General features: G+C 46.3%; 1 protein-coding gene across 2 annotated transcripts in view; it reads left to right on the top strand.

Moving 5' to 3' along the window:
- LOC135224501 (tetratricopeptide repeat protein 39C-like) overlaps positions 1-25,740 on the top strand; it is a 245,508-nt gene that overhangs the window by 67,567 nt on the left and 152,201 nt on the right. For both annotated transcript variants that reach the window (XM_064263519.1, XM_064263517.1), the window contains exon 7: positions 22,386-22,584. In XM_064263519.1, coding sequence (XP_064119589.1) covers positions 22,386-22,584 — 199 coding nt within the window. The remainder of the gene's footprint in view (positions 1-22,385; positions 22,585-25,740) is intronic.

Here is a 25,740-nt window from a genome sequence, read left to right as displayed (position 1 = left end):
CAACCGAGGAGGCCCGGCCAGACCCCTCCCTACCACGTGGAAGGGAGGGAAGGGAGAGGGTAAGGCGCCTAATGGGACACGTGATCGGTGGTGGACCAAGACGCGGTAGCAACACAAGCACAAGGGAAGACCACGTGAACCCAACTGTACCAATGCAAGGTACAAGGCGCCAGAGCTAGCCTAACACACAAAAATAACACTGATATGAAACACTAAATAAATAAATAAATAAATACATCGTAAAAGAATAGAAGGGACACTCGAGTAGGAGAGAAAGGAGCCCAGGAGGAGGCGAACTGATCCTAAGAACAGTCGACTACTCGGAGCCAGCAGTAGCCGATGAAGAGCAAGAGCTGGGATGCTGGGCGGGAGAATAACAGTATAGCCCTAAATACCAAACTAAGAGATAATAGGTAATAAGGTATGGGCTGTGTACCCTAATTCTAAAATACGATGTAATAAGAAGATGAACGCAAAATAAGAGCCCATAAGGATAAGATGTCCCAGTATGGGAGACTGGGAAATCTTAACAACACGAGGCGGCTCATGGCAGCCACGAGTCAACCAGGTGACCGTGTATGACCTAAAAAACGGAAAATACTGGTCCCTGGAAGGCCAAAATACGAAAACTTGACCTTTTGGGCACTTAACTTAGCCGTAGCGATAGCAGCGCGTTCCATCGTAGAAAATAAATCCAGAAAAGCGAAAACAACAACAGAGACAAAAATTACAACTGGCGTTGTTGAGCTAATGATAAAGGATGGCCACTAGAGGCGCTGCTCTCCGCTTGGCGTCAGTAGTAGTAGTAGTAGCGGACGCATCACCCTTTGGTATCAGCTCTCTCAGGTGGGGGATTTTGTGATGGAAGGTCTAAATGGTAAATGGCTCGTGGTAGTGGTCTCACTCGCCCCTGTTACCATACCGACACTTCTTTTATAGAGTGAGCGAGTCAGTTTGACTGACATTTTTCTTGAATTTATTTTTTCTCTGGTAATATTAGGATTATTTACATAGAAATAATGAACTTAAGGATATTTCACAGGCCGACACGAGCTGAGCCCAGAAATGGTATTTACATTTTGTGTAATGTAGTACCACATAGTTTCTTTTATTAATCTCATACAGCTTGTAGTGTTTGCAAAAAGTACATTTTTTTAGTGCTGGCAGTAAAAAAAGCATAATTAAAGGTGATAGTGTTCAACATGTTCATTTTTAAAGAGACATCAAGTGAATTCATTCAACTTTATGTGATTGTTGTTACTTAGCTCTTAACCGTAGTATACTTCATTGCTGAATTTCCTTTATATTGCATACAATTACTCTTCCTTTCAAATTTAAATTATATAGCTAGCATACGTAAATGTAGTACTTGACAAGATGAGTTGCAAAATTGCCCTCAAGAAAGTTGAATATTTTATAAGGATATAACATTGTTCATACGCGAACAAACCTTCGGTCTTAACAATAGGATAATTTTCTAGCACCTCGCTGGATCCGGTTAAATAGAAGAAAAGCAAGGAATCTTGTGAGATCGGGCAACGAGTGCATATATTGGGTGAAAAGTTGTCAAGGACCACGCACCCACGCTTTTTCTTAACCTCCTGGGGGAGAGTAGTGGTTGGCCTCTCTTGGCCTTTTACCCGGTTCATTGCCTGTTTTCGCTTGTGATTCTGTGTGTGTGTGTGTGTGTGTGTCTTGTATTATGGCTTCTTCTGCTCCTTCTCGGCCTCACATGTGTGGCCAGGTACTCAAGATTTCCTGTGTTCTCGTATTTTGGATTCTTCAGCGACAGATCCCCACAAAACTTGCAGTAGGTGTCGTTCTAATGTTTATACCATAACGAATCCCTGCACGGAATGTCGTGCCTGGCCTAGAGAGTAGTGGAAGTTATTTTATAGTAAGAGGGAGCATTATAGTTTCTACCCTTCCTTCTTGAGAGGGATTTTCATCTCCTCTTCCTGATGCTTTGTCTCCTGCCACAGTCACACCCCATGCTAGTGTAGTGCCTTTCTCTCCTTCCTTTTCTTCCATTGATTTGTCATTGGAATTATTGGGAGGCCCTCAGGCTGATTTATTAGGTAATGTCGCCCCCTCTTCCTCCGGAGTTAATTTACTTCCCGAGAGGGAGGAGTCTTTTTCATCAGTTTCTTTCGTTTCAGAGTTGGAGGCGTCCAAAATGGCAGCGCCCTGGGGGTCGCTTGGGCTACGGGGTCCACCCTCCTTGGAGGGTTTGCTGACGCACTTCTTGGATGCTCGCCTCCCCAGGCTACCCAAGCTCTCTCCCCACCTCTTGGCCTCGTCTTTTTTGGTAGCCGAGGTCAGCCATATTGTATTGCTCTGCCAGAGACGATTGCCGCTTCTTTGAGTCAGAGGGAAGGCACAGCATTGGCGCCGCTGGTGACGTCACGGGGTCAGCCATTTTGTATCCCTCTGCCATTGGCATCTGCTCCCTCTTCGGGTTGAGGGGAAGCTGTGTGTCAGCACCGCTAGTGACATCACTCCCAGTTTCCTCCACTGCGCTGCTTCGCTCATCTGTTGTCATAGTTTGCTTCCGTGACTATCATCGCTGCCATCCAGTTCGCTGCAGCTCCCTTCCATGTTGTCGGCCCCTTCTCTTGCTGATCCGTCTGATGCTTTATGTCAGGCAGTTCTTAAGAGATTGGACTCTGTTTTGGAAGATAGGTTTTCTGCCATGTTGGCTGGGAGGACTGGAAGCAAGCACGTTGCATCACCCCCGCCTCCTGCAAAGAGATTGCGTAAGGAGTCAGTGCTGTCTTCCTCTCCTTCTCCCCCATCTCTGCAGCGTAGGCGTATCAAGGGTTGGAAGGTTAAGGACTTTGCCTTTTCTTCGTCTGCGAGTGAGGAGCGGCACGCCCATGTTCCTGCGAGTGTTAATGTTCCTGAGAGCGTTAGTGTTTCATCCCCTGTGCGATCTGCAGTAGCTACTTCGTCCTCTGCATCAAGTCGCGAGTGTGTTGCAACCTCGCACTTTCGTGCACATGTTGCAAATTCTTCCACTTCTCCAACACCAGGACCTATTCATCGCTGTAAGGATCTCAAGGCGCCCGTCAAGAGATCGAAGGTTGTGAGTGCAGAAATAGTGCAGCAGTAGTGTTTGTCTGCCCCTCTCCTTGGTGCTTCCTGGAGTTCGACTCCGAGGGATTCTCATTCTATTTGAGCTTTCGAGAGTCTCCTTCGGATGTACGTGCGTCAGCCCCACATGTGCATGTATGTGCCCACGTCCACGAGTCATCTATTGGGAGTGTGTGCAGTGATGTTCCTAGCATTGTGTTTGGTTCATTGCAGGAGTTGGTGCTTGGATCCAGCCCAGACAGGTTGGTTAGCGTTCTGGGCTGTTTGGCTGCTGGCTCTTCTGTTGGTTTACACAAAGAAGGCGCATTGGATAAGTCTGCTTGTTCTTCTTGTTGTCGGTCTCCGTTGCAGGAGCAGGAAGAGGGAGACACACAAGATTTGTCTTCCTTTACCGAAGTTGTCGATCTCATTCGTGGGTTTGACAATTTGGAGAATAGGACTCAGGCTCGGTCGTCTTTCGCTCCTCCCTGCTTCGAAGCCTTGCTGGGAGGTACGCAAGATCCCAAGTCATCGTTTCAGCTTCCCTTATCGGGGCATGTCCAGTCAGTCTTGCATAAGGTAAACGCCTCTGTTTCAGATCGGGACGGGTCTCTTTGCTCAAGGGGTTCCTCCAAGTTGCTTCCAGTGCCACTTACGAGGCATAGGAAGTACTATGCTACAAACTCTGCCTACTTGATGTCACTTCATCTTAACCTGGACGTCATTCGTCTGAAGCTGGGGCTGACTTTGGAGCAGGTGAGGTCAGTGGCTCTGTCCTTGTCTCTGCAGGATGCCTCAGCTTTGGAGTCTATGGCAGCCTCCGTGTTGCAGACGGTTACTTTGTTGGACTTCTGGTTGGCAGTCATTGCCAAGATAGCATCTGATGGGTCCCCAGAGGGGTTGGTGAGTGCTTCTTCTCTTGCCAGTTTGTTGCAGTCTGGGGGCAAGGCGTTCTCATATCTCACACACCTCAGTGTCAATTTATGGGCTAATCTTCTCCTGATCAGAAGAGCCGTGGCTTTGTCCAGGATAGAAAGATCAGTTGACCCTGAGTCCTTGTTGGCATTGAGGAATGGTGACCTTTTGGAATCTCAGTTTCTGTACCCTCAGACTGAGCTGGAGGACGTGATAGACCGATGCCGGGTTGATACGGACAGGTTAGTGCACCAGGCTGTGTCAAAGTCAGTCTCTCGTCCTCGGAGACGTCCGGCTCCTCCTCCCCTGCCCAGCAGCAGTCACGAAGATCATCGCCTGGTAGGCCGTCAAGGAATTCAGTTTCAGCAGGGCCTTCCCATTCATCCCAATTTAGGTCAGAGGACCAACATCCTTTCACTCCCACTCTTTTAAGTTGAGAAAGGGCCCCAAGGGGAGAGGTAAAGGCAGTCGTCGGTAGGTTGGGCACCTCTCCCTCTCCTGTGCCACAGGGGGGGGGAATGCCTGGCGGGCCAGTGAGCGTAGTGGCAGTTATGGGGCGGAGAAGTGGGTAGTAAATGTCCTTTGAGTGGGGTATCTACTGCCATTCGACTTCTCTCCCCCACTCTTGGACAAGCCTCTGCTCGGGAGGGTGTGTCCCCCAGATTCTCTGAAGTTCTTGGCGCTCCGGGAGGAAGTGTAGAAGATGCTGGACAAGGTTGCGATGGAAGAAGTGGTGCATCCATCTCTGGGGTTTTACAGTCACATCTTCTTGTTGCCCAAGCCATCAGGAGGTTGGAGACTTTTGATAGACTTGTCCACCTTGAATCATTTCATGAGGAAAACAAGGTTTAAGATGGAGACCCCACAATCAGTGTTGGCAGCTGTGAGGGAAAGCGACTTCATGGTGTTGATAGATTTGAAGGATGCATATTTCCATATCCCTAACCACCCGTCGTCAAGAAAGTTCCTTTGCTTCTTTCTCTGTGCTTCAGGCTGACCACAGCCCCTCAGGCATTCACAAGGGTCTTCTCTCTCGTGTCAAGTTGGGCCCATGCTCAGTGAATCCGTTTGCTGTGGTACCTCGACGATTGGTTGGTCTTGGCGGGTTCCAGGGAAAAGCTGCTGCAGGACAGAGATTGTCTACTTCGGTTTTGTCTGGAACTGGGCATCGTGGTGAACCAAGAGAAGTCAAACCGTGTACCCAGTCAAAGGATCCTCTATCTGTGTATGGTCATCAATACGGCAGTTTCAAGGGTTTTCCTGTCGGATCAGAGGTTGAAGAAGTTGAGGGTGATGGTGCGTGACTTCCTGTTGCAACCACATCAGTCAGCTCATCAGTGGCAGGTTCTTTTAGGAATTTAGTTTTCTCTGGAGAAGCTGGTCCCTCATGGGCGACTTCATCTTCAGTCTCTGCAATGGAGACTGAGGGAATTCTGGTCTCTGGCAGGGGACTTGCCCCTAATAAGGGTTCCTCTGTCTCTAGAAGTGAGAGAAGACCTTTGTTGGTGGTTGGACGACTGGAATCTCTTGAAGAGTGTTCCTCTGCATTCTCTTCCCCCAGACTTCCATCGTTTTCAGACGCCTCCCTCGCAGGTTTGGGTGCTCATTTAGGCGGCCTCATTACCCCGGGCATTTGGAGTTTGGAGGACAAACAGCAGCATATCAACTTCTTAGAGTTAGAGGCAGCCTTTCTGGGTCAGAAGGAATTTCGGGAGAAAGTAGAGGGTCATTCTGTTGTTCTCATGTTGGAGAACACCACAATGGTGGCTTATGTGAACATGCATAGGGACCTGGTTTCATGTCAACTTCATGCCTTGACAGTCGAGGTTCACCAATGGGCAATTCGGTAGAGCTCTCAGCCAGGTATAGTATCCCAGGCAAACGGAATGTGATCTCAGACAAGCTTAGTCGTCGGGATCAGATCCTAGGCACAGAATGGTCCCTTCATCAGGTAGTAGCAGACAAGCTCTTCCATGTTTGGGGGAGACCCATGCTGAACCTTTTTGCGACTCGGTTCAACAGGAAACTGGAGATATTCTGTTTGGTGGTTCTGGATCCTCTGGCGTTAGCGAAGGACTCGTTCCTACATCCCTGGGACAACCTGGAGGTGTATGCCTCCCCTCTGTTTTGTTTGACCCATCAAGTCCTGAACAGGTTGATAAGTTTGCAGAGTCTCAGGATGACTTTGGTAGCCCCTCTGTGGCTGCAGGTGGAATGGTTCCTGGACCTGTTGTCATTGTTGTTGGAGGTACGGAGAGAAATTCCCCCCTGGCGGCATCTTCTGTGTCAGCCACACATAGAAAGGTTTCACCAGTCAGTAGAATACCTGTCTCTTCACGGTTGGAGGCTATCAAGTATCTCCTCCGAGCAAGGGGCTTTTCTCAGAGGACAGCAGGTCATATGTCCAGCAGTCTCAGAAGGTCGACCTCTGCAGTTTACCAAGGCAAATGGGCAATTTACTGTGATTGGTGTCATAAATGGGGTTTTTCTCCACTCGGAACCTCTATTCAGCACATAGCAGACTTTTTGACCCTCCTCAGAGATGAGAAAGGTCTGTCTGTTTCCACCATTAGAGGCTACAGGGTGGCCCTGAGTTTAGTGTTACATCTTAGAAGTATCGACATATCCTGGGAACTTTCCTTGCTAGTTAAAGGGTTTGCGCAGTCAAGTTCTCCTAGAGAGCTCAAGCCCCTGACGTGGGATGTTTCCTTGGTCCTGAGAAGTTTCACTAAAGCTCCATATGAGCCTTTGCGTCGTTTGTCAGACAGGGACTTGACATTCAAAACGGTTTTCCTCCTGGCCTCGGCATCTTCAAAGAGAGTGGGGGAGCTGCATGGTCTGAGCTATGATGTGAAGCACACCAGTGGTTGGGGGTCAGTGTCCTTTGAATTTGTCCTGGAATTCATGGCTAAGACCAAGAATCCCTAGGTGCATGATGATAAGTTCACTTCCTTTTCTATTCCATCACTGGATGACTTTGTGGGCAGTGATTCTCAAGAGCTTTTGTTATGTCCTGTCAGGGCTCTGTGTTGCTACCTTAAAAGGACACTGCACCTTAGGCCAGGCTGTCGTAGGCTTTTTGTTAGCACAAGGTGTACGAAGAAAGAGGTGTCCAAGAATACAATCTCTTTTTGGATATGGGAAGCCATCAGACAGGCATACTTGACTCTTGATGATTCCGCCACCATGTCTTTGCAAGCTAGAGCACATGACGTTAGGGGTATTGGTCCCTCTCTGGCTTTCAAGAAGAATTTGGCTATTCATAGAGTGCTGAGCACTGGTACTTGGTTACGCCAGTCCATGTTCACCTTCTATCTTAAGGATGTTGCCCACAGATCTACGGACACGTTTTCCCTGGGTCCTGTGGTGGCTGCCCAACAGATTGTGTAGCTCATCATTGCCCTTAACAGGGCACATTTGTATCTTACCTAAGATAATTGTGTGGATGAGGGAATGAGTGAGTTGGCTGGTCTCTTTCTTTCTCTTGTACCTTTCCTTCTTCCTTCGGGAGGGTTGAGGAATAGATGTCATTCGCTGGACTGGTCTGATATAGGTGAGTAAGCTAGTCATTCTGATAGTTTGGTCACTTGATATGCAAATAACCAACCCTCTATTAAGTAGCATGTACTCCGCTCCTTAGCAAGGGGGAGTAGGGAGTAGTAATGATGTGTTGGTTTGTTATTGGACAGTTGAAGTTTTCTCTTTAGTTCCCAATACAATGATTTGTTTCATATATCATTGTATGTCACTCAGTGACTGATTTGTTGGATATCAATGTATCTAGCTTCTCACGGGCATCAGTCCCTAAGACAATAGGTATTTTTCATAGTTACAAACCTGAGGTCTTAACATTGTACTGCCCACCTCTAGCCACCCCTCTTGTCTTCCTAAAGACATCCTGGGTTGGGAAAGACTGAACGCTGTAGCATGGGTGCGTGGTCCTTGACCACTTTTCACCCGATATACGCACGCGTTGCCAGATCTCGCAAGATTCCTTGCTTTTCATCTGTGATTTAACTGGATCCAGTTAGGCGCTAGAAAATTATCCTATTGTTAAGACTTCAGGTTAGTAGTTATGAAAAATACAAATTGTCTTAGAAAATTTTTTTCATTTTTCTTCGGTCATCTTTTCAAACTGAAGCATAAAGTTAGTCTCTTAACTAGGTGACATTGAAAATGGTGGAGAGTAGGGGTGCAAGCTCATGGAAGTGTATTTAGTTCATAGCACACAAAATAATATTGATGATGATCTCATGACTATCACTGTAGTAGTGTCTACACTGTCTTTGATAACTTTTGAAACTTTATATGTAACAGCAGTTTTATTTAAGTAACTTTCCAAGTATTTACATAGCTAAGAATTTCTAATTACTGGTACCTAAATTTGAAAATTATGGTAGAGATTCTTTTGTCTTGGTATGGGTCAGTAAACTTGCCCACGACCAGGGGAATAGGTAAACAATGCAGCAAACTAGCTCACTATTTCTACTGGCGTTCAACGAAGGTTGTCACAAGTAGCTCTTAAAATTTGGGTATTGGATAGTTTGTTTACTGGTTGCTAGGAATATTGGTGAAGTACCATATGATTCTTTTATTATTAACTGTTGGATTTTGGTTATTTAGTCAGGCATTAGAAATACTTTTGGTCTTTTCTTTGTTGTTGACTTTAACTAACTATGTCTGACTCAGGAATGACTGGTATCCGGTATTGTAACAAAGGTTGCAGGACACGGATGACTTCTGCCAAGTACGACGCACATATAGTATGTACTAAGTGTAGAGGCCAAAGTTGCTCTCCAGAACTAAGATGTTCTGAATGTGTAGGCCTGGGATGAGAATCAATGGAACGCTTTGGCTTCTCATTTGTCAAAATTGGAGAGAGATAGTCTATGTAAAGCAACTGCTAGATATGAAAGTTCGTTAGCTATTCAGGAGTCTTTGAATTCATCCTTCGTTGTGCCTATTATTTCTATCTCCAAAACCCTGTGTCTCATCTGTCCCATCTAATCCTTTACGTACCCAGCTCCAGTGTTTCCAAACCCAGTGCCGTTGCCAGTCATGAAGTGAGGTTCGAGCGTAAGTTTGAGTTATTAGCTAACTCTTTGGCTCAGTTAGGAGAGTGTATGTGTTCTTCTTGACTGAGAGAAAAGTGCAGTGTTGGTGGAGGAGGTGAGTGTCTGTCCCACCGATTCTCATAGGCAAAAGTCCCTGACATACTCCCCCGCACCTGGGAGAGGTCATACCGGAGGCCGAAGGGAGGTCATGCGGTCTGCCTGCAGGCAGTCGAACCCTCAGTCGCACCCCTTGGTGTCTCCCACGTTGCAAAAGACAGCCATTGGAAAGGTATCTTAGATTGTGCACATTGCCCATTGTACAGTTCGGATGAGCCTAGTCCTGCGAAATGGCATTTTTGGCACGACAGTGAGAAGTCTAGACCATTGAAAAGGTCTGTGGTTAAAGTATCTTGCACCCCTCAGGTGCCTGCTAAGGAAGCTAAGCCTTCCTGCAGTTTCTGGGACAGCCCAGAGACTTTTCCCTCTTAAGGCTCTCTGGATCATTGTAAATGCTCTGATTTGGTGCATGAGTTAGCACCAGTTTCGGTATTGCTTCAACAAGCAGTTCCAGCAACTATGCGTCCCCAAGTGCCCAGTTCCTCTTAGTTCTTTGGCTTCCAAGCACCCAGTGTCAAATGAGAACAAGTGTCTCCTAGTGCCATCGCAATTTTCCTGGGCGTCTGGTATTGGACCTATGTTTCCGTGTCTAAGTGTGCAGTATTTTTGGGTTCTGCAGTGGCCCCACAGCAAAAGCTCCCTTGGTGCTGGAACTCTCATTCTGTTGAGCACCCATTGGCACAAGAACTCCCTTTGGTGCAGCAGCGCCCATTGGTGCTGGAACTCTCACGATCTGTTGTGCTCCCTTTGGCACAGGATTCTCTTTTTGTGCAGAAGTACCCATCGGCGCATGAGCGCCCATTGGTGCATGAACTCTTTTCAGCACGGGAGCGTGTAACATTGGCACAGGAGCCCCCATGAACACATCAGCTCCCTTCTGTTTTTGAGCCATTGTCTTCTGTCAAGCCCCTGTAGGCTTCTGAATGCACTTTAGCACCTGAACACCCTTTGGCATCTTGGCTCCCACTGGTGCAAGCGGGCCCTTCAGCTCTGGAACTATCCTTGACTCACTTCTCCTGTCTGCGCTTGTTCCTGTTGATATTGAGGTACAATGTATAGAGCCAGTTCCTCTTGATCCCTCGACTAGTTCAGCTCTGTCTCCTGCTTGAGAAGTAGATCCTCACCTGTCTCCTGTTTCTTCTGAGGAAGACGGGGATCCTGTTACAGAGGATTCTAAACCTCCAATGGCTTATGCTTCACTTTTGAAGTTTTTCCTCAAAAGTTGTCCTGGTTTTTTCAAACCAGCAAAAACTATGTTCTCTTCTGCTGAAATGGACCATCTTCGTAGCCTTTTTAAGTCATTCGAAGTAGTTAGCTTCATGGATTGGGCTATAGGGGGCCATTGTAAAAAGATTTGAGAGGTGTCTTTGATGTCCTCAGACACTTCCTCCAATCTTCTAGCAGTCCTCTCTTGCCTCGATAGAGGTATTAGAGATAGAGTACGAGAGCTTTCTTCCAATTTCATTATGTCGTTGCTTAAGAAGGGAGAGTTATGGAGCTCCTTTGCCATGAAAAGTCACTCAGACACAAAATTTGGCTCTTCTTTTTTCCCTCTTACACAGGATATTCTGTTCCCACTAGATGTAAGAGGAATGGCTTCTGACTTAAAAAGAAATCAACTCAGGATTTGCTGCCTGTTCAGCAAGTCCCTTCTCCACTGCAACATTTGCCGTTTTGTGGGGGTAAGTCTAGACCCTCTCCCAAGAGAGGAAAGGTGCGCCTCACATTGAAGATTATTAAGAAATTGTCTTCCAACCCCACCCCTAAGTCCCATGCAGCAGTAGGTGCCAGACTTAGCTTTTCTGGCAGGAATGGGGCAGGAGAGGAGAAGAACAATGGGTGATAGAGGTCCTAAGGACAGGTTACTCTATTCCTTTTCACACTGAGCCACCATTAGTCAAGAGTGCCATAGCGTTGACTGGGTACTCTCTTGGCTTGGGGAAGTATTCTGCTCTGGCTGAAGAGGTGTCTGCTCTTCTCCTGAAAGAGGCAATAGAACGAGCAGAGGACTGCCAGTCCGAAGGCGTTTACAACTGCCTTTTTGTGGTTCCAAAAGCATCAGGTGGGTGGAGGCCAGTGCTGGATGTAAGTGCTCTGAATGTCCTCGTCAGGAATACAAAATTCAAAGTGGAGACAAATCAGTCCATTCTTGTTGCCGTCAAGGGGACTGGAAGGTATCAATCAATATGCAAGATACATATTTCCATGTTCCCATTCACCCTGAGTCAAGGAAATATCCCCGATTTGTCTTCAAGGCTCAAGTTTTTTAGTTTCGGGCCCTCTGTTTTGGCCTCTCCAAGGGGCCGCAGGTGTTTACTCGTGTTCTCACCACTCTAGCAGGCGGGCTCCATCTGATGGGAGTCAGCATAGCCTTATACCTAAATGATTGGCTCGTTTGATAATGCAGGGAATCAAAGAATATTTATGACAGAGATCAGAAGAAAGACTTCTGATAGGCAAGTCTCTCTCTTTCCTTTGAACCGAGACCTCAATTTCTATGCAGATGCATCCGACAGGCTGGGGAGCACTGATAGAGGGAGCAGAGAAGTCTCTGGATTGGGGACAGAGCAACAGAAGATCTGGCACATCCATCGAAAGGAGTTAAAAGCCATAACCCTGAAGCTTCAAGCGTTTGCATGGGAGGTTCAGCCGTTCCAATCGTCATCCCTACAGAGTGGACCTTGCATCCAGCAGTCTGCCTGGACCTCTAGAAGTTGTGATGAAGACAGATGATGGACCTCTTTGCTACTGCAAAGACTCATCAGCTCCCTCTTAATTGCTCTCCAGTCCCGGATCCAGCGGTAGGGGCAGTGGACGCAGTGCTCGTGGACTAGTCTGACAAGGAGCTTTACGGATTTCCTCCTTTGGGTATGATCAGGGAAGTGCTCAAGAAGTTCCAGACTCGCAGAAATTTCTCAATGATCCTCATTGCGCCATTCTGGCCACTCAGAAAATGGTTCCCAGACCTCATCAGTCTGTTAGCAGATTTTCTCAGGTGACTTCCACAAGGACAAAAGCTGCTCAGACAACCACACATAATGAGGTATCACCAAGGTTTGTCCACTCTGGCTCTGACAGGGTGCAAACTGTCGTCCAACTCCTCAGAGCAATCCTTAAATGTAGGTGCTAGTCATCAGGTTGCCGATTTTCTTTTATATTGGAGGAAGTCAAGAGGACTGTCTTCCTTTACTATTAAAGGATACAGAGCCATGTTAGGTTATGTAATCTGACAAAGAGGTTTAGACTTGTTTGCCAACCAAGACATAACAAACCTGATTAAGTCATTCAAAACATCCAAACGTAAGGAAATGCAGCAAGTTTCCTGGAATCTGGATGTAGTCCTGAAATGGTTGTCTGGCCCTCCTTTCGAACCAATGTCTTCTTGTTCAGGTAGGACCCTAACCATAAAAACCCTTTTCTTGATACCTCTGGCCTCAGCCAGAAGGGTAAGCGAGCTGCAACCCCTAGATTAAAGGGTTGGGTTCTACAGTGGGGATGCCCTTGTGTCCTATACTTTGGGTTTTCTCGCCAAGAACAAAAATCCTACTAGACCTTTGCCTAGGTCTTTTACAATTAAGAACCTGTCTGATTTAGTAGTTCCAGATGAAGAGGAGAGTTCTCTCTGCCCCGTAAGGGTGCTGAAGTTTTATCTTCGTTGGACCAAAGATCTTGGAGGGGCTTCCAATAACCTATGGTGTTCGGTCAAGAACCCCTCTAGACCTCTTTCCAAGAATGGTCTCTCATTTTCCTTTAGAAATTTCATTTGTGAAGCCCATTCACAAATACAAGAGGAGCTTTTACCTGAGCTTAAAGTGAAGGCACATGAGATTAGAGCAGTGGCTACATCTATCCTTCAAGTATAACCTCTCATTATCTTCCATTATCCAATCGATGTATTGGAAATGTAAGTTGGTTTTTGCAAACCACTATTTATGTGATATTGAAACTTGTTTTTAATGACTGCAGTACCTTGGGTCCATTTGCAGAGGCTGGCAAGGTTTTGGGGAAGGAAGCAGAGGAATTCTTTATTCCTAACTATACTCTTTGCCTTGAATCTGGTGTTGGGTCCTGGGGAGTCTGGGGGTACTTGGTACTGGATACCCTCCAGAAATGTTGGAAGGGTGGTGGTTTTTAACCTTTGTTGTTAGTAGTTTTTTGGTATTCTGGCTTTGTGTTATTAATGTTGCTGCACCCAGGGCAGGGGCAATGTCTGTACTTTACTTGTGCTTGGTGAATTCCTCGCTGTAAGGCCCCCCACTATGTAGTTGGTGACCATTGGTCTGACTACACCTCTACTATTTGAGATGAGTTGTGCCAGAGGCAATATTGACTGCTATAGCTCTCTTAACAGGTAAGGAAACAACAAGCATTATGGTAATGCTGGCAAAGTTTTCTATTCGCATGCTATTATCAATTATAAATTGCAATAGATGATCATCTATTGCAATTTATAATTATAAATTGCAATAGATGATCATCTATTGCAATTAGACTTGGTAAGTTACTTAAATAAAAATGATATTTTTAGAATAAAATAAGGTTTTATTTACACTTGCCAAGTAATTACAGAATGGGAGCCCACCCTCCTCCCCTCTCATGAAGTAATTACAGAATGTAGCCCACCTTCCTCCCCTCTCATGGATGATAAGGCATAAATAAATTGAGCTGGTTTGCTGTGTTATTTACTTATTTCCCCATTAGTTGGCAGGGGTACTAACCTACACCAAAACTAAAGAATTGCTGCCACGATTTTCAAATTTTAGTTACCAGTAGTACTTAGAAATTCTTAGCTATGTAATAATTTGATCAGCATAAATAAAGCCGTATTTTATTATGAAAAAGGGATTTTGACATAAAGAAAAATCTATTTTTGGGCGATTGGTTCGTGTCGCCCAGCGAAATATCCCTTTAATCCATTATTTCTAAGGTAAATGCACTAACAAATACCAGAGAATAAATAAAATAAAGAAAAGGTCAGTATAACTGACTCGCTCACCCTCCAAGAGGGCGTCGGTATGAACACTAGGGCGAGTGAGACCACTACCACAAACCTCTTACCAATAGAAATCTCCTACGACAAAACCCCCACAAGAGGGGAGCCGACCCACAGAGTGGGCAGCAACTACTACTACTCCATCCCACGCTACCGACTGCTGTGCCTCTGGTGGCCATCCTGATGTTAGCAGACAATCTTGAGCGCAGGGATGGGTAGGGTGGGATTTCGCTGGGCGACACGTACCAATCGCCCAGAAATAGATTTTTCCTTACGTCAAAATCCCTTTTCTGGGCTCAGTTCGTGTCGAAATCGTACCAGAGAATTAGCACAAGATTGTAAATGAAAATAAATAAGGTCTCAATAAAACTTAAAATAAAATAAAGTATTATAATTGCCAAAAAAATATACATATACACAATTATTTATACAAGTTAGAAAAATAATACTTAAAATTAGCTTAAAGTTAACATATATGTACAGGGCTTACATGGAATATATGTTGAACTTAACATCTGTGTATACTTATTACATACAGTTGTAAATAAAGCAATTATAATAATAAAATGATTCTGAACAAACTTAGACTATAATATAGTAAATAAATTTATATGTCATGTCTTAATATACAAAACCCGTAACCATTGTAAATGGAGATGTGTCACCCTAGCATAAAAATAAGGGGACCACATCATAGAGATCATTATATACAAACAATTGTGGGTGACCCTAGCAAAAAAATAAGGGACACCCACTGTACCATCACAAGAGCAGCTAAGACTCAAGGTAGACGTAGATGAACATGGTAGGTATAGACAAACTGTTGAATGAGATAGGTAGAAAGGAGATCTGGATCTTCAACTTAAGATTAAGCAGAGTCAGGGGAAACTATGTTACCCGCCGCAACTGCTGAAAATTTCAGAGCTTCCAAGGACTTTAAGTAATGACGCTTAAATACTGTCGGCGATTTCCATCCAGTATACTTTTTCAAATCATCAAAATTCATGTGTTGGAAATAGTTAATTGAGGTGGCAACTGCCCTGACATCATGAGCTTTAGGGAAGGAATCAGGGTTGGCTTGCTTAATAAAGTACAGGATCTGTACCACCCGAAGAGGATGAGGATGTCCTGGACAGAAAGGCTCGTAAGGTCGATACTGGACAAAGAGAAACATCTTGCGGAAGGGGTATAACCTTCCACGGTTCCCACCTCAACAAAGGATCCTCATTCTTTGCTAAAAAGCTACGTTCCGGAGAGAGTAGAACTTCCCCTGAGGGAAGAAATTCTATATGATTCGGATCTCTGGATAACGCCGACAGTTCTGAAATTCTAGCTCCTGAAGCCAAGCTTAATAAAAATAGAGTTTTTCTTAAGAGCATTATGAATGAACATGTCGTATTGTCTGTTTCTGAAGCCAGCTTTAGAACATCATTCAAGAACCACGACACTGACGTAGGCCTTACTGAAGGTCTAAGTCTAGCACAAGCCTTGGGAATAGACGAGAAGTAAGAATCTGTCAAGTCTATGTTGAAACCGAGTTGAAAAATCTTCTTCAAGGCTGACTTGTTTGTCGTAATAGTGCTAGCTGCTAAGCCTTTTTCAAATAAAGATCTGAAAAAGGATATAGCTGAATTGATTGTCATGATTCTAATATCTGATTCTCTCAGGAAGATTGCCAACTTTTTGACTGCAGCATCATACTGTCTCAAAGTTGAATCCCTTTTATCAGATTCCAAGAAAAGAATATTTCATGGATCAATATCTGCATCTTTTTTAGCCGGAAACTTCATGAAGTCCATAAAGTTAGGGTTTTGAGAATTCCTGAGGAAGCGAACACAGTCTTCGTTTGTACTGACTGGGAGAGCCTGGGATTGGGAATCAGAAGAGGACGAAGACCCAGTTCCAGAATCAGAGGGTACCAATTGGTCTTCGGGCAGTCTGGGGCTACTAGAGCTACTTGACCCTTGAACGTCCTGAGTTTGTTCAGTACCTTCAGGAGAAGATTCACTGGAGGAAAGACATAAATCTTCTCCCAGTTGTTCCAATCTATGGACAGGGCGTCCGTGGCATAGGCCAGAGGGTCCAGGTTGGGGGCCACATAACTTGGAAGTTGTGGTCGCTTGAGATGCGAATAGATCTACTTGCAGACCTGGAACCCTCCGGAGAATCCATTGGAACGAACTGTTGTCCAGTGACCATTCCGACTCCAGAGGAACTGAGTGGGATAGAGCATCTGCTATGACGTTTCTCACTCCAGCTATATGGGTGGAGGAGAGGTGCCAACTGAACTTGTCCGCTAGGGAGAAGATGGCTACCATGACATGATTCAGATGTCGGGACTTGGAGCCTCCCCTGTTTACGCAATGGACTACCACTGCGCTGTCCAGAACTAGCTTTATGTGGGAGTTCTTTGGCGGACGTAACCTCTTCAGAGTCAAGAACACTGCCATCGCTTCTAATACGTTTATGTGAAGCTGGCGGAACTGGGGTGACCAGGTTCCTTGAACCTTCTTGAACTGAGAATATCCTCCCCAGCCGCTTAATGAAGCGTCTGTGTGGATGGTAATCCCCGGAGGAGGAAACTGAAGGGGTACTGATATTGACAGGTTCTTCACTTTTGCCCAAGGGCGCAGACGATTCCGTAGAATCTGTGGGACTGATGATAACTTGTCCCTGGATCTGACATTTGCTCGTGAGCGCCAGATTCTGGTTAGGTCTTTCAGTTTGGCTTTCATCAAGATGTTTGTCACTGATGCAAATTGGAGGGAACCCAGGATTCTTTCCTGGCTTCTTCTGAAGCATATTTGTGCTTAGAAATTGCTTTACTGACTTCGCTATTTCCTTTCTCTTGGCTGATGGAATCGACAGAGTATGGGAGGATAGATTCCATTGAATGCCCAGCCACTGAAAGTTGGACTCCGGAGTGAGTCTTAATTTTGTTCTGTTTATCTTGAACCCCAGATACTCTAGGAACTGGATTACTTTCAGTGTGGCTTTGTGACATTCCTCGACTGTTGGAGCCCAAATCAACCAATCGTCGAGATACGCTACTACCATTATCCCCTGAGAACTCAGTTGTTGGACGACTACTTCCGCCAACTTCGTGAACACCCTGGGTGCCATGTTCAGACCGAAGGGAACTACCTTGAAGGAGGATGCTTGATCTCCTATCTTGAAGCCCAGATAAGGGCGAAAGTGTCTTGCAATAGGGATATGATAGTATGCGTCTGTAAGATCGATACAGGTGGTGACGGCCCACGGGACGGGGGAAGTAAGGTCCGCACCTGCGAGATAGGTCAGCATTTTGAACTTGTCGCAGCGAATGGCCAAGTTTAAGACGGACAAGTCTAAGATTACCCTTCTTTTTTGTGAGCCTTTCTTTGGCACGCTGAATAAGCGACCTTGAAACTTTAATCTGTTGACTCTCGCTATTGCTCCTTTCTGAAGGAGGTCCTCCGCATACTCCGTCATTTCTTTTGATGGAAGTTGAAGGAATGGTCTGGATGGAGGAGGATCCGCAATCCAACTCCAACCCAGGCCTTTTGACACAATGCTCTGTGCCCAATTGCTGAATCCCCACCGATGCCGGAAGAGAAACAGCCTCCCTCCTACCTTCGAGCTCTCACTGCTGCTGGGTTGAGTGACCTCCGTGGCCTCCACGGAAGTGTTTTCCCCTGTTGAGAGACCTTCCTGATCCTCTCTGACGAAAGGATCCCCTAGCTCTTCCTCCCCTGCCAAAGCGGTCATATTGCTGAAATGCCTGGCCTTCGAACACTTGGTTAAAGGCTGGGGAGACAGCGTAGGAGGTGGAAGGCTGAGGCTGGGGGGAAATCACATAAATCGGCTGTGACTGAGCCTTAGAAGTAGAGGGTTGGGCTGATTGTACCAAAGGTACAGCCGAAACAGCCTGGGTAAAGCGTTGCTGTTTCTTTTGGTAAGGCTTGTAACGCTTAAGTTTCTTCTGAGACTTACCTTTTGCAGCTTGGTCTTGGCGTCTCTTCGCTGTGAGACCCCAACGATCTTTAAGGCTCTGGTTGAGCCTTGTTGCTTCAGCTTGGACCGCCTTGACCATCGACTCCGGAAAGAGGTCTGCCCCCCAGATGTTGGATGAAAGCAACTTATTCGGCTCATGACGAATAGTTGCTTCTTGGAGGACATGCTTCCGGCAGTTAGTCCTGGCTGTAGCAAACTCAAACATGTCAGACTGGACGGTCTGTGTCAGGGACTTGGTGAGGAGCTTGAAGAGCGGCTCAGAAGCATAAGAAATAGCCGCTACTTCTGTCATTGCCATGGTATTAATGGACCTGGCGAGCCTAGTCTTGGCCTCAAATTCAGCTTGAATGAGGCTGTCAGGAAGCCTAGGCAGCTTCTTGCCAAACTGATCCATAGCACAGTCTGGTTTGAGCTTGCCAGCCGAAAAGGTGTTGGGCAATTCTTCCCACAATTCTCCAAGTGAAGGGAGCAAAGGAGATGTGGGGTCTGCTTCCCTTAACTGAGGTAACGATTCCCCCTTCTGGGCAGCTGGAATGGTGACCGTTGCTATCTTGGTAAGAAAGGGAAGAGGAGTTCCCTCCTCCATCGTAAAAATGGTGAAGGGACTCTTGAAGGCTTGTATTCTCGTATTAGAACAATCCATCTCCTCTAAACACCTGAGCCATTCTCTTTGAGCCTGGTCACGTGAATAGAGGACTGTCTCCTTAGGTACCTTATCATCCCTAGTCATGGCTGCGTCAGTAAGTCTGGCGTAGCCAATGAACGGCGGTTGGAGGCCCTCCGGGTAGAACTCGAAGTCCTCAATCCTTCGAGTACCACATTCCGGAATAGAAATAAGGCCGTCCTGGAAAGGGGCGTATGACGCCACTCTCCAGGGGTTGTTCATAGAGAACGGAGGCAGAGAGTCATGAGGTGGAAGCTGAAGCAGTCCAGTGCCGAAAGCTGGGGGAGTAGCTAGAGGGGCCTGATTAAGTCCGGCGATGATATTGTCCTGAGACGTAATCCTATCGGACAACCGGGAGAACATCTGCTCCATGCTGTTCCTTAGAGAGCCGACCAAGTCTCCCATGTGTTGCAACAATCCAGCATTGGGATCCAAAGCCGGAGCTGCTGCGGAGGTAGAGGGATAACTTGGAACAGGTACCAAGGGGAGAGGAGAGACTGCCGGCTCAGCCGGAGTACGGGGCCTCTCCTTGGAAGACCTGCTCTTAGAGGACTTTGAGCTTGAAGCAGAAGCTCTAGACTTCTCTGCTCCGGGGTTTGCAGCCGGAGACTTACGAGATGTTGACGCCGACGAAGTCTTTTTGGACGACGACGACGTCTTTTTGAGGGTTTTCAGTACCCTCTGGCCCTTGACCTTAGGTTTCACCGAAGCGTCGGGTGAAGCATAAAGGAGCTCAGCTCCTGTAAAGCCTTGGAAGGAAGCTGGAGAATTAGCAGGAGAAGAAGACCCAGTGGCGCCCAAGGGAAGCCCTTGGGCGTCCAACGTACCTACCTCGACCAACAGGTCGTCAACACCTACCATCGGTTCTACATTCAAATCCAGTGTCGTGACTTCCGATGAGATATCGTGGCCTGGTTCCTTTATCGAAGTGGCGATCTGCTGTTGGATCGCCGCCATAGTCGGGGCTGCCTCTGCCGGGTCGACGTAACCAGTCGACTTGCCGCCGGGGAACAGCAGGACAGCCATCCTCTTCTCTAGGATGTAGGGCTGTCCCTTGGCGGCGTTCTTCCTGAATCCGCCGACCCAAGCCCTCAGGGTTGCCAGAGCGGTATCTCTAACGGCGGGAGCCTGGAAGAGAGGGCGTTCATTAGTTTTAAGTTTAAACTTAAAATTAAAACTTAACTAAGACTAGGCTTACCCTAAAAGTCATCGGGGATGTAATACCCAATATAAAAAGAGCTTAAGCTTGAAATAAAAGATTAAAATTAAACTTAAGATCTAAAACATTTATTGGAATTTCTGTACGGAGTTGGAAATACTTACCCCGTCTAAGAACTGACTCACGAGATCGTAACATATGGTGCAGGTTTCGTGGAACCAGACCTGCAGATTCCCATGCGGAGTCGCGCACGGAGCGTGGGACCTGCAGACTTTGTGTCCACAGGGGTCCTGGAGCATGGCGTTGCATCCCGGATGCTCACAGTTGGTGGTCTGTAAGTGAAAAGATACATGAGTACCATAAAAGACATCACTTACAGGCTAATAGAACTCCGATGCATGCCGGAGAGCAAAAAAATTTTGGGCATAACCCCTCCCTTACCGCCTGAATAGGCTGTAACCCCAGAATGATCCGGTGTGACAACGTAGGTAAGGGAGGAACCCGGCTTAAGCTAGCTTAAATTAAACTTATGATAGCTTAAAATAAACTTAAAATACACTTAAGCATAAATAGCACTAAGTACCGGAATAGTTCCGGTTCGCGGAGGTGTTCGTCTCCCGGTATATCGACGAGACAGGATGGTTAGTTAAAAGACCAACTGTACGCCTGAGGTCCGCCCACAAGCGGGGAACCAGCTCCCTTCCTCGTGATTGACGGAGCTCCGGTAAGATAAAAAAGCACCAACAATCCGGGAAGGAGCGAGAGGGCGAAACAGACTCGAGCAAACAACGGGGCAACGGAGTAACAAAGGAGGGGGAAGGCCAATCCCCCTACCCAGTCACAACAAAGCACAGTGAAGCAGAGAGAACGGTCAAGTCCAGTCCTGGGTCTGTCCAGCCTCCCCTACTCCCTCCGCGTAGGGAGAGAGGGAGACAGGCCCGGGTGGAGCGAGCGAGGACGGACCTCCCTCCCCCCGGCTCTATGGGAGAGCGGGAGGAGGGTAGGGTGACTGGACGGGCGCCTGGCTGCTTCGCGATCACATGGTGACCACGAAGCGGTAACTCGATAAAACACACAAAAAACATAGCCTAGGTTAATGCAACCAAACTAATCAGCGAGATGCTATCGTAGATGCAACAAAACTGATGAGAGGAAGCAATAAAACTGATGGGGACCATGATATACAGAACCTAGGCTACGCTAACGTGCCAGACGCCGTAGGCTAACCTAGAATACACAAAATCACCAAAAATTAAATTAAAATGAAAGTAGGAAAATAAAACAGTAGGAGAAAAAATGCAGGAGTGTACGACTAACCCGAGAGAAAGTCTACCACTCAAAGCTAGCCGGGGCCGATACTAAGAGCTGTGGCTAGGGTCTGGATAGAAACAAATGCCTACGCAAGGTAAAGAAGACATGCATGCATGACAAAAACCAAGTAGGCTGGACCCCTAACATAATATAGATAACTAGTAATAGAGCGTAAAGTAAAAAGGGAAGATTCTAGGTATGGAAGACCAAGAACAAACCCGCCACGAGGCAGAACAATGCCGCCATGCTTCCGGCCGCGAGCCAGTATTTATACCTAAAAAACGGCAAATACTGACTCAAAGCTGGAAAAAACTAAATAGGAACCTTACGGATTACTTAACTTAGCTGATGCGATGGCTGAACGCTCCATAACTAGATAAAATCCTCGTAAGGGGCACGAAAAACACAGAGACAAAAAAGTACGTGTGGTAAAGTGTGCGCTAACAGAAAGGATGACCACCAGAGGCGCAGCAGTCGGTAGCGTGGGATGGAGTAGTAGTAGTTGCTGCCAACTCTGTGGGTCGGCTCCCCTCTTGTGGGGGTTTTGTCGTAGGAGATTTCTATTGGTAAGAGGTTCGTGGTAGTGGTCTCACTCGCCCTAGTGTTCATACCGACGCCCTCTTGGAGGGTGAGCGAGTCAGTTATACTGACCTTTTCTTTATTTTATTTATTCTCTGGTATTTGTTAGTGCATTTACCTTAGAAATAATGGATTAAAGGGATATTTCGCGCAGCGACACGAACTGAGCCCAGAAATATAATTTTTACTTTTGTGTACATACAACCTCTCCTTTTAGGGTAGTAGTGCCATCAATGCAAGTCATGTGTTGTGCACTGTAGGCATTAGTTTGCATTGTCCCTTCAGCCCCTAGCTGCAACCCCTTCCATTCCTTTTACTGTATGCTACCTCTTTCTTCCATCTTCCTTTCAACCCTCATCTAAAAATTGTTTCATAGTGAAACAGCGAGGTTCCTCCGGTTACACATTTGTAACCTTTTCTTCTCAATACCCCTTTCAATGCTGAATGACCTCATAGGTCTAAGCACTTGGCCTTTGGCCTAAATTGTAAATTCTATACTATATGCTACTTCTGTTGTTTATTTTTCAGGGAGACATCACAGGAGCTCTCACATCATATCGCAGAGCCCTGCAGGCTTCCCCTCAGAGGGAGCTGCAGCTACTAGCCCTACATGAGGTGGCTTGGTGTCACCTTTTGCAACTCAACTGGAGCCATGCCCAAGGTGCCTTTGCAAACCTGAAAAAGGAATCCCGATGGTCCAAAAGTTTTTATGCCTATATTTCTGCTGGTGAGTTTACTTATATGGTTATAGAAGCAATTAAAAGTGTCAGAAAGTTAGTAATTAGACAAAGGTCCTTGCCTTTGAGCCACACTATACACATTGCATTTTAAAATACAATGTGTTGTTTACATTTTGAGGTTTGCTGTGGGGATCAATGTGTAAATTTTTGTTTAATATTCTCATAAAACCAGTACTATGCTTAAAAAGATTTGAAAATATGAATTAGAAGAAAATATACTGTCTGTGCATTACTATACTTGGAGGTCCTTTTGTGCTTAAGGGATTTTGACGAAGGAAAAATCTATCTCTGGGGGAAGACCTGTGCCGCCCGGTGAAAAATCCCTGTAGCTCATTTTTCAAGTATAAATATAACCTAATATATACCAGAGAAAAAGCTTACATGGTATGCTGAAGTTACTACCCTCAGCGTGAGCACCCCGAAGGGTGTCGGTATAAGTAAAGGGGCGAAGTGGTTACTATTCACAGATCCTCTGCCACTTAGAAGATTCCCTCTTCAAAATCCCCCTGCGGTGGGAGCCGTTCCAAGCATCCCCCGCCTCACCCTCCACTCGCAACTACTACTAGTACCAACGCGCTTCCCCATTCCTGGAATATACCTCCAGGCTTGGATTGGCCAAGGGTGGGGAAGAGTAAGGCGAAAGAGAAAAGGGTTGGGTTCACTGGGCGACACAGGTCTTCCCCCAGAAATAGATTTTTCCTTCGTCAAAATCCCTTTTCTGGGTTCGACCTGTGTCTGCCGGTGAAAACATATAAGAGAATACCATCCAAGCCAAGTAGAACAAACCAGTATAAAAAAGGAGGTTAATAAAACCTTAAGTTTCAATAAAATGGAATTTAATGACTAAACTTAATGTAGAAATAAACTTATATACTACTTAAAGTATGGCTTAAACTACAACTTAAGAGTAATATATACAAAGACTGGTAGTACTAAGGTACACATGGTACGTAAAGTGACCTGGATGAGTATTTACAGACTGGACATAAAAGTTATGGGTATATAATGAATATCAGACTAATATATACATAAGTTCCGAGGATGGGATGGCCCAGGGCCAGCCCGGCCCGGAAGAGGTAGGTTGGTGGGGAATACGAGAGAGTCAGGCAGGAGGGAGAGTATTAGGGAAAAGGAAATAGAAGGGTTAGAAGGAAGTTTCTTAGGCACAATTATTCTGTGGAAACTATACTTCCAGCTGCCACTGTTGGGAATTTAAGGGCCTCTATATTTTTGAGATAGTGGCGTTTAAATAATTTACTGTTGGAGATTTCCAACCCGTATATGTACGTACTTCTTTAGGTCTTCAAAGTTCATATTTTGAAAATAGTTTTCTGGGCTCAGCTCGTGTTGGCCTATGAAATATCCTTAAGTTCATTATTTCTAGGTAAATTAATCCTAATATTACCAGAGAAAAAATAAAGTCAAGAAAATGTCAGTTAAACTGACTCGCTCACTCTATAAAAGAAGTGTCGGTATGGTAACAGGGGCGAGTGAGATCACTACCACGAGTCATTTACCATTTAGACCTTCCATCACAAAATCCCCCACCTGAGAGAGCTGATACCAAAGGGTGATACGTCCGCTACTACTACTACTACCGACGCCAAGCGGAGAGCAGCGCCTCTAGCGGCCATCCTTTATATTTAGCTCGACAACGCCAGTTGTGATTCTTTTGCTCGTGTTGTTTTCGCTTTTTTTGATTTATCTGTTCCACGATGGAACGTGCTGCTATCGCTTCGGCTAAGTTAAGTGCCCGATAAGTAATAATTTTTGTATTTCAGTCTTCCAGGGACCAGTATTTTCCGTTTTTTAGGTCATAAACGGTCACCTGGTTGACTCGTGGCTGCCATGAGCTGCCTCGTGTTCCTAAGATTTCCCAGTCTCCCATACTGGGACATCTTATGCTTATGGGCTCTTATTTTACGTTCATCGTCTTGTTACATCGTATTTTAGAATTAGGGTACACAGCCCATACCTTTTACCTTTTATATTTTAGTTTGGTATTTAGGGCTATACTGTGTTTCTCTCGCCCAGCATCCCAGCTTTTGCTCTTCATCGGCTACCGCTGGCTCCGAGTAGTCGACTGCTCTTCGGATCAGTTCGCCTCCTCCTGGGCTTCTTTCTCCTTTTATCAAGTGTCCCATTCCATTCTTTTACGATGTATTTATTATTTATTTTCAGTTGATTTAGGGTGTTAGGCTAGCCTAGGTGCCTTGTACCATGTGTTGGTACAGTTGGGTTCACGTGGCCTCTCTGTGGTTGTTTTGCTATCGCGTCCTGGGCCACCACCGATCACGTGTCCCATTAGGCACCTTACCCTCTCCCTTCCCTCCCTTCCACGTGGTAGGCAGGGGTCTGGTTGGGCCTCCTCGGTTGTCATGACAACCACAGTAGCCTTCCTCCCTCTCCCTCTGAGGGGGCCAGAGGAGCCCCATACCAGCTGGGGGCCGGGGTGACCACTTGTCTCGGGTACCGGGGTACTCGACGGGTAGTAGTTGGGGGGGGGGGGGGTTGGCCACCCCCTCTCTCTCTCGCCCGCCGCGTTCACTCCGGGGTTCCCACATACTCTCCCCTTCCCTACCCTTCCCCTACCATAACGGACGGAGCCCCCGCTCAAGCCGGTGGCCCCTTCGGTTATCGGTCGTTTCTGGCTCCGCCAGCGGGCGGAGTGAGGATTTACCAGTGGTCTATATAGCTTGCCTAGTATATCCTTTTTTCCGCTACCGGAGGAGAGCTTGCTTTCTTACCCGGGCACTCCTCTAGTAGTCGGAAGGAATCATGTCTTATTCTATAAGGATACATACCCTTACTGATACTGTAATTTATTTGTTTATTTATAGTTTTCATGTACTATCTCCGTCGTTCTCCGTCGTGGTTTCGTGGGCTCCTCACCCCTCCTGGTTGGATCATTTTCTTGTCTCCGGCGTACGCTGCGGACCCCAACCAACCGCCTATCTAACCACACGTATTGCGGCGGAGCACTAGTTTTACTCTAACTTACATACTCCGGCATGCAGTGGAGTCTATGTTAGGCTGTAAGTGTGTAACCCCGATACTCATGTATCCCTCCACTTACAGGCTACTAACTGCCAGGATCCAGGCTGCAATGCAGTCCTTTACGACCCCTGTGCCCATGAGGAATG

This window comes from Macrobrachium nipponense, chromosome 12, assembly GCF_015104395.2.
Source record: "Macrobrachium nipponense isolate FS-2020 chromosome 12, ASM1510439v2, whole genome shotgun sequence".
NCBI classification, from domain to species: domain Eukaryota; kingdom Metazoa; phylum Arthropoda; class Malacostraca; order Decapoda; family Palaemonidae; genus Macrobrachium; species Macrobrachium nipponense.
This window is presented reverse-complemented; position numbering and strand designations above follow the sequence as displayed.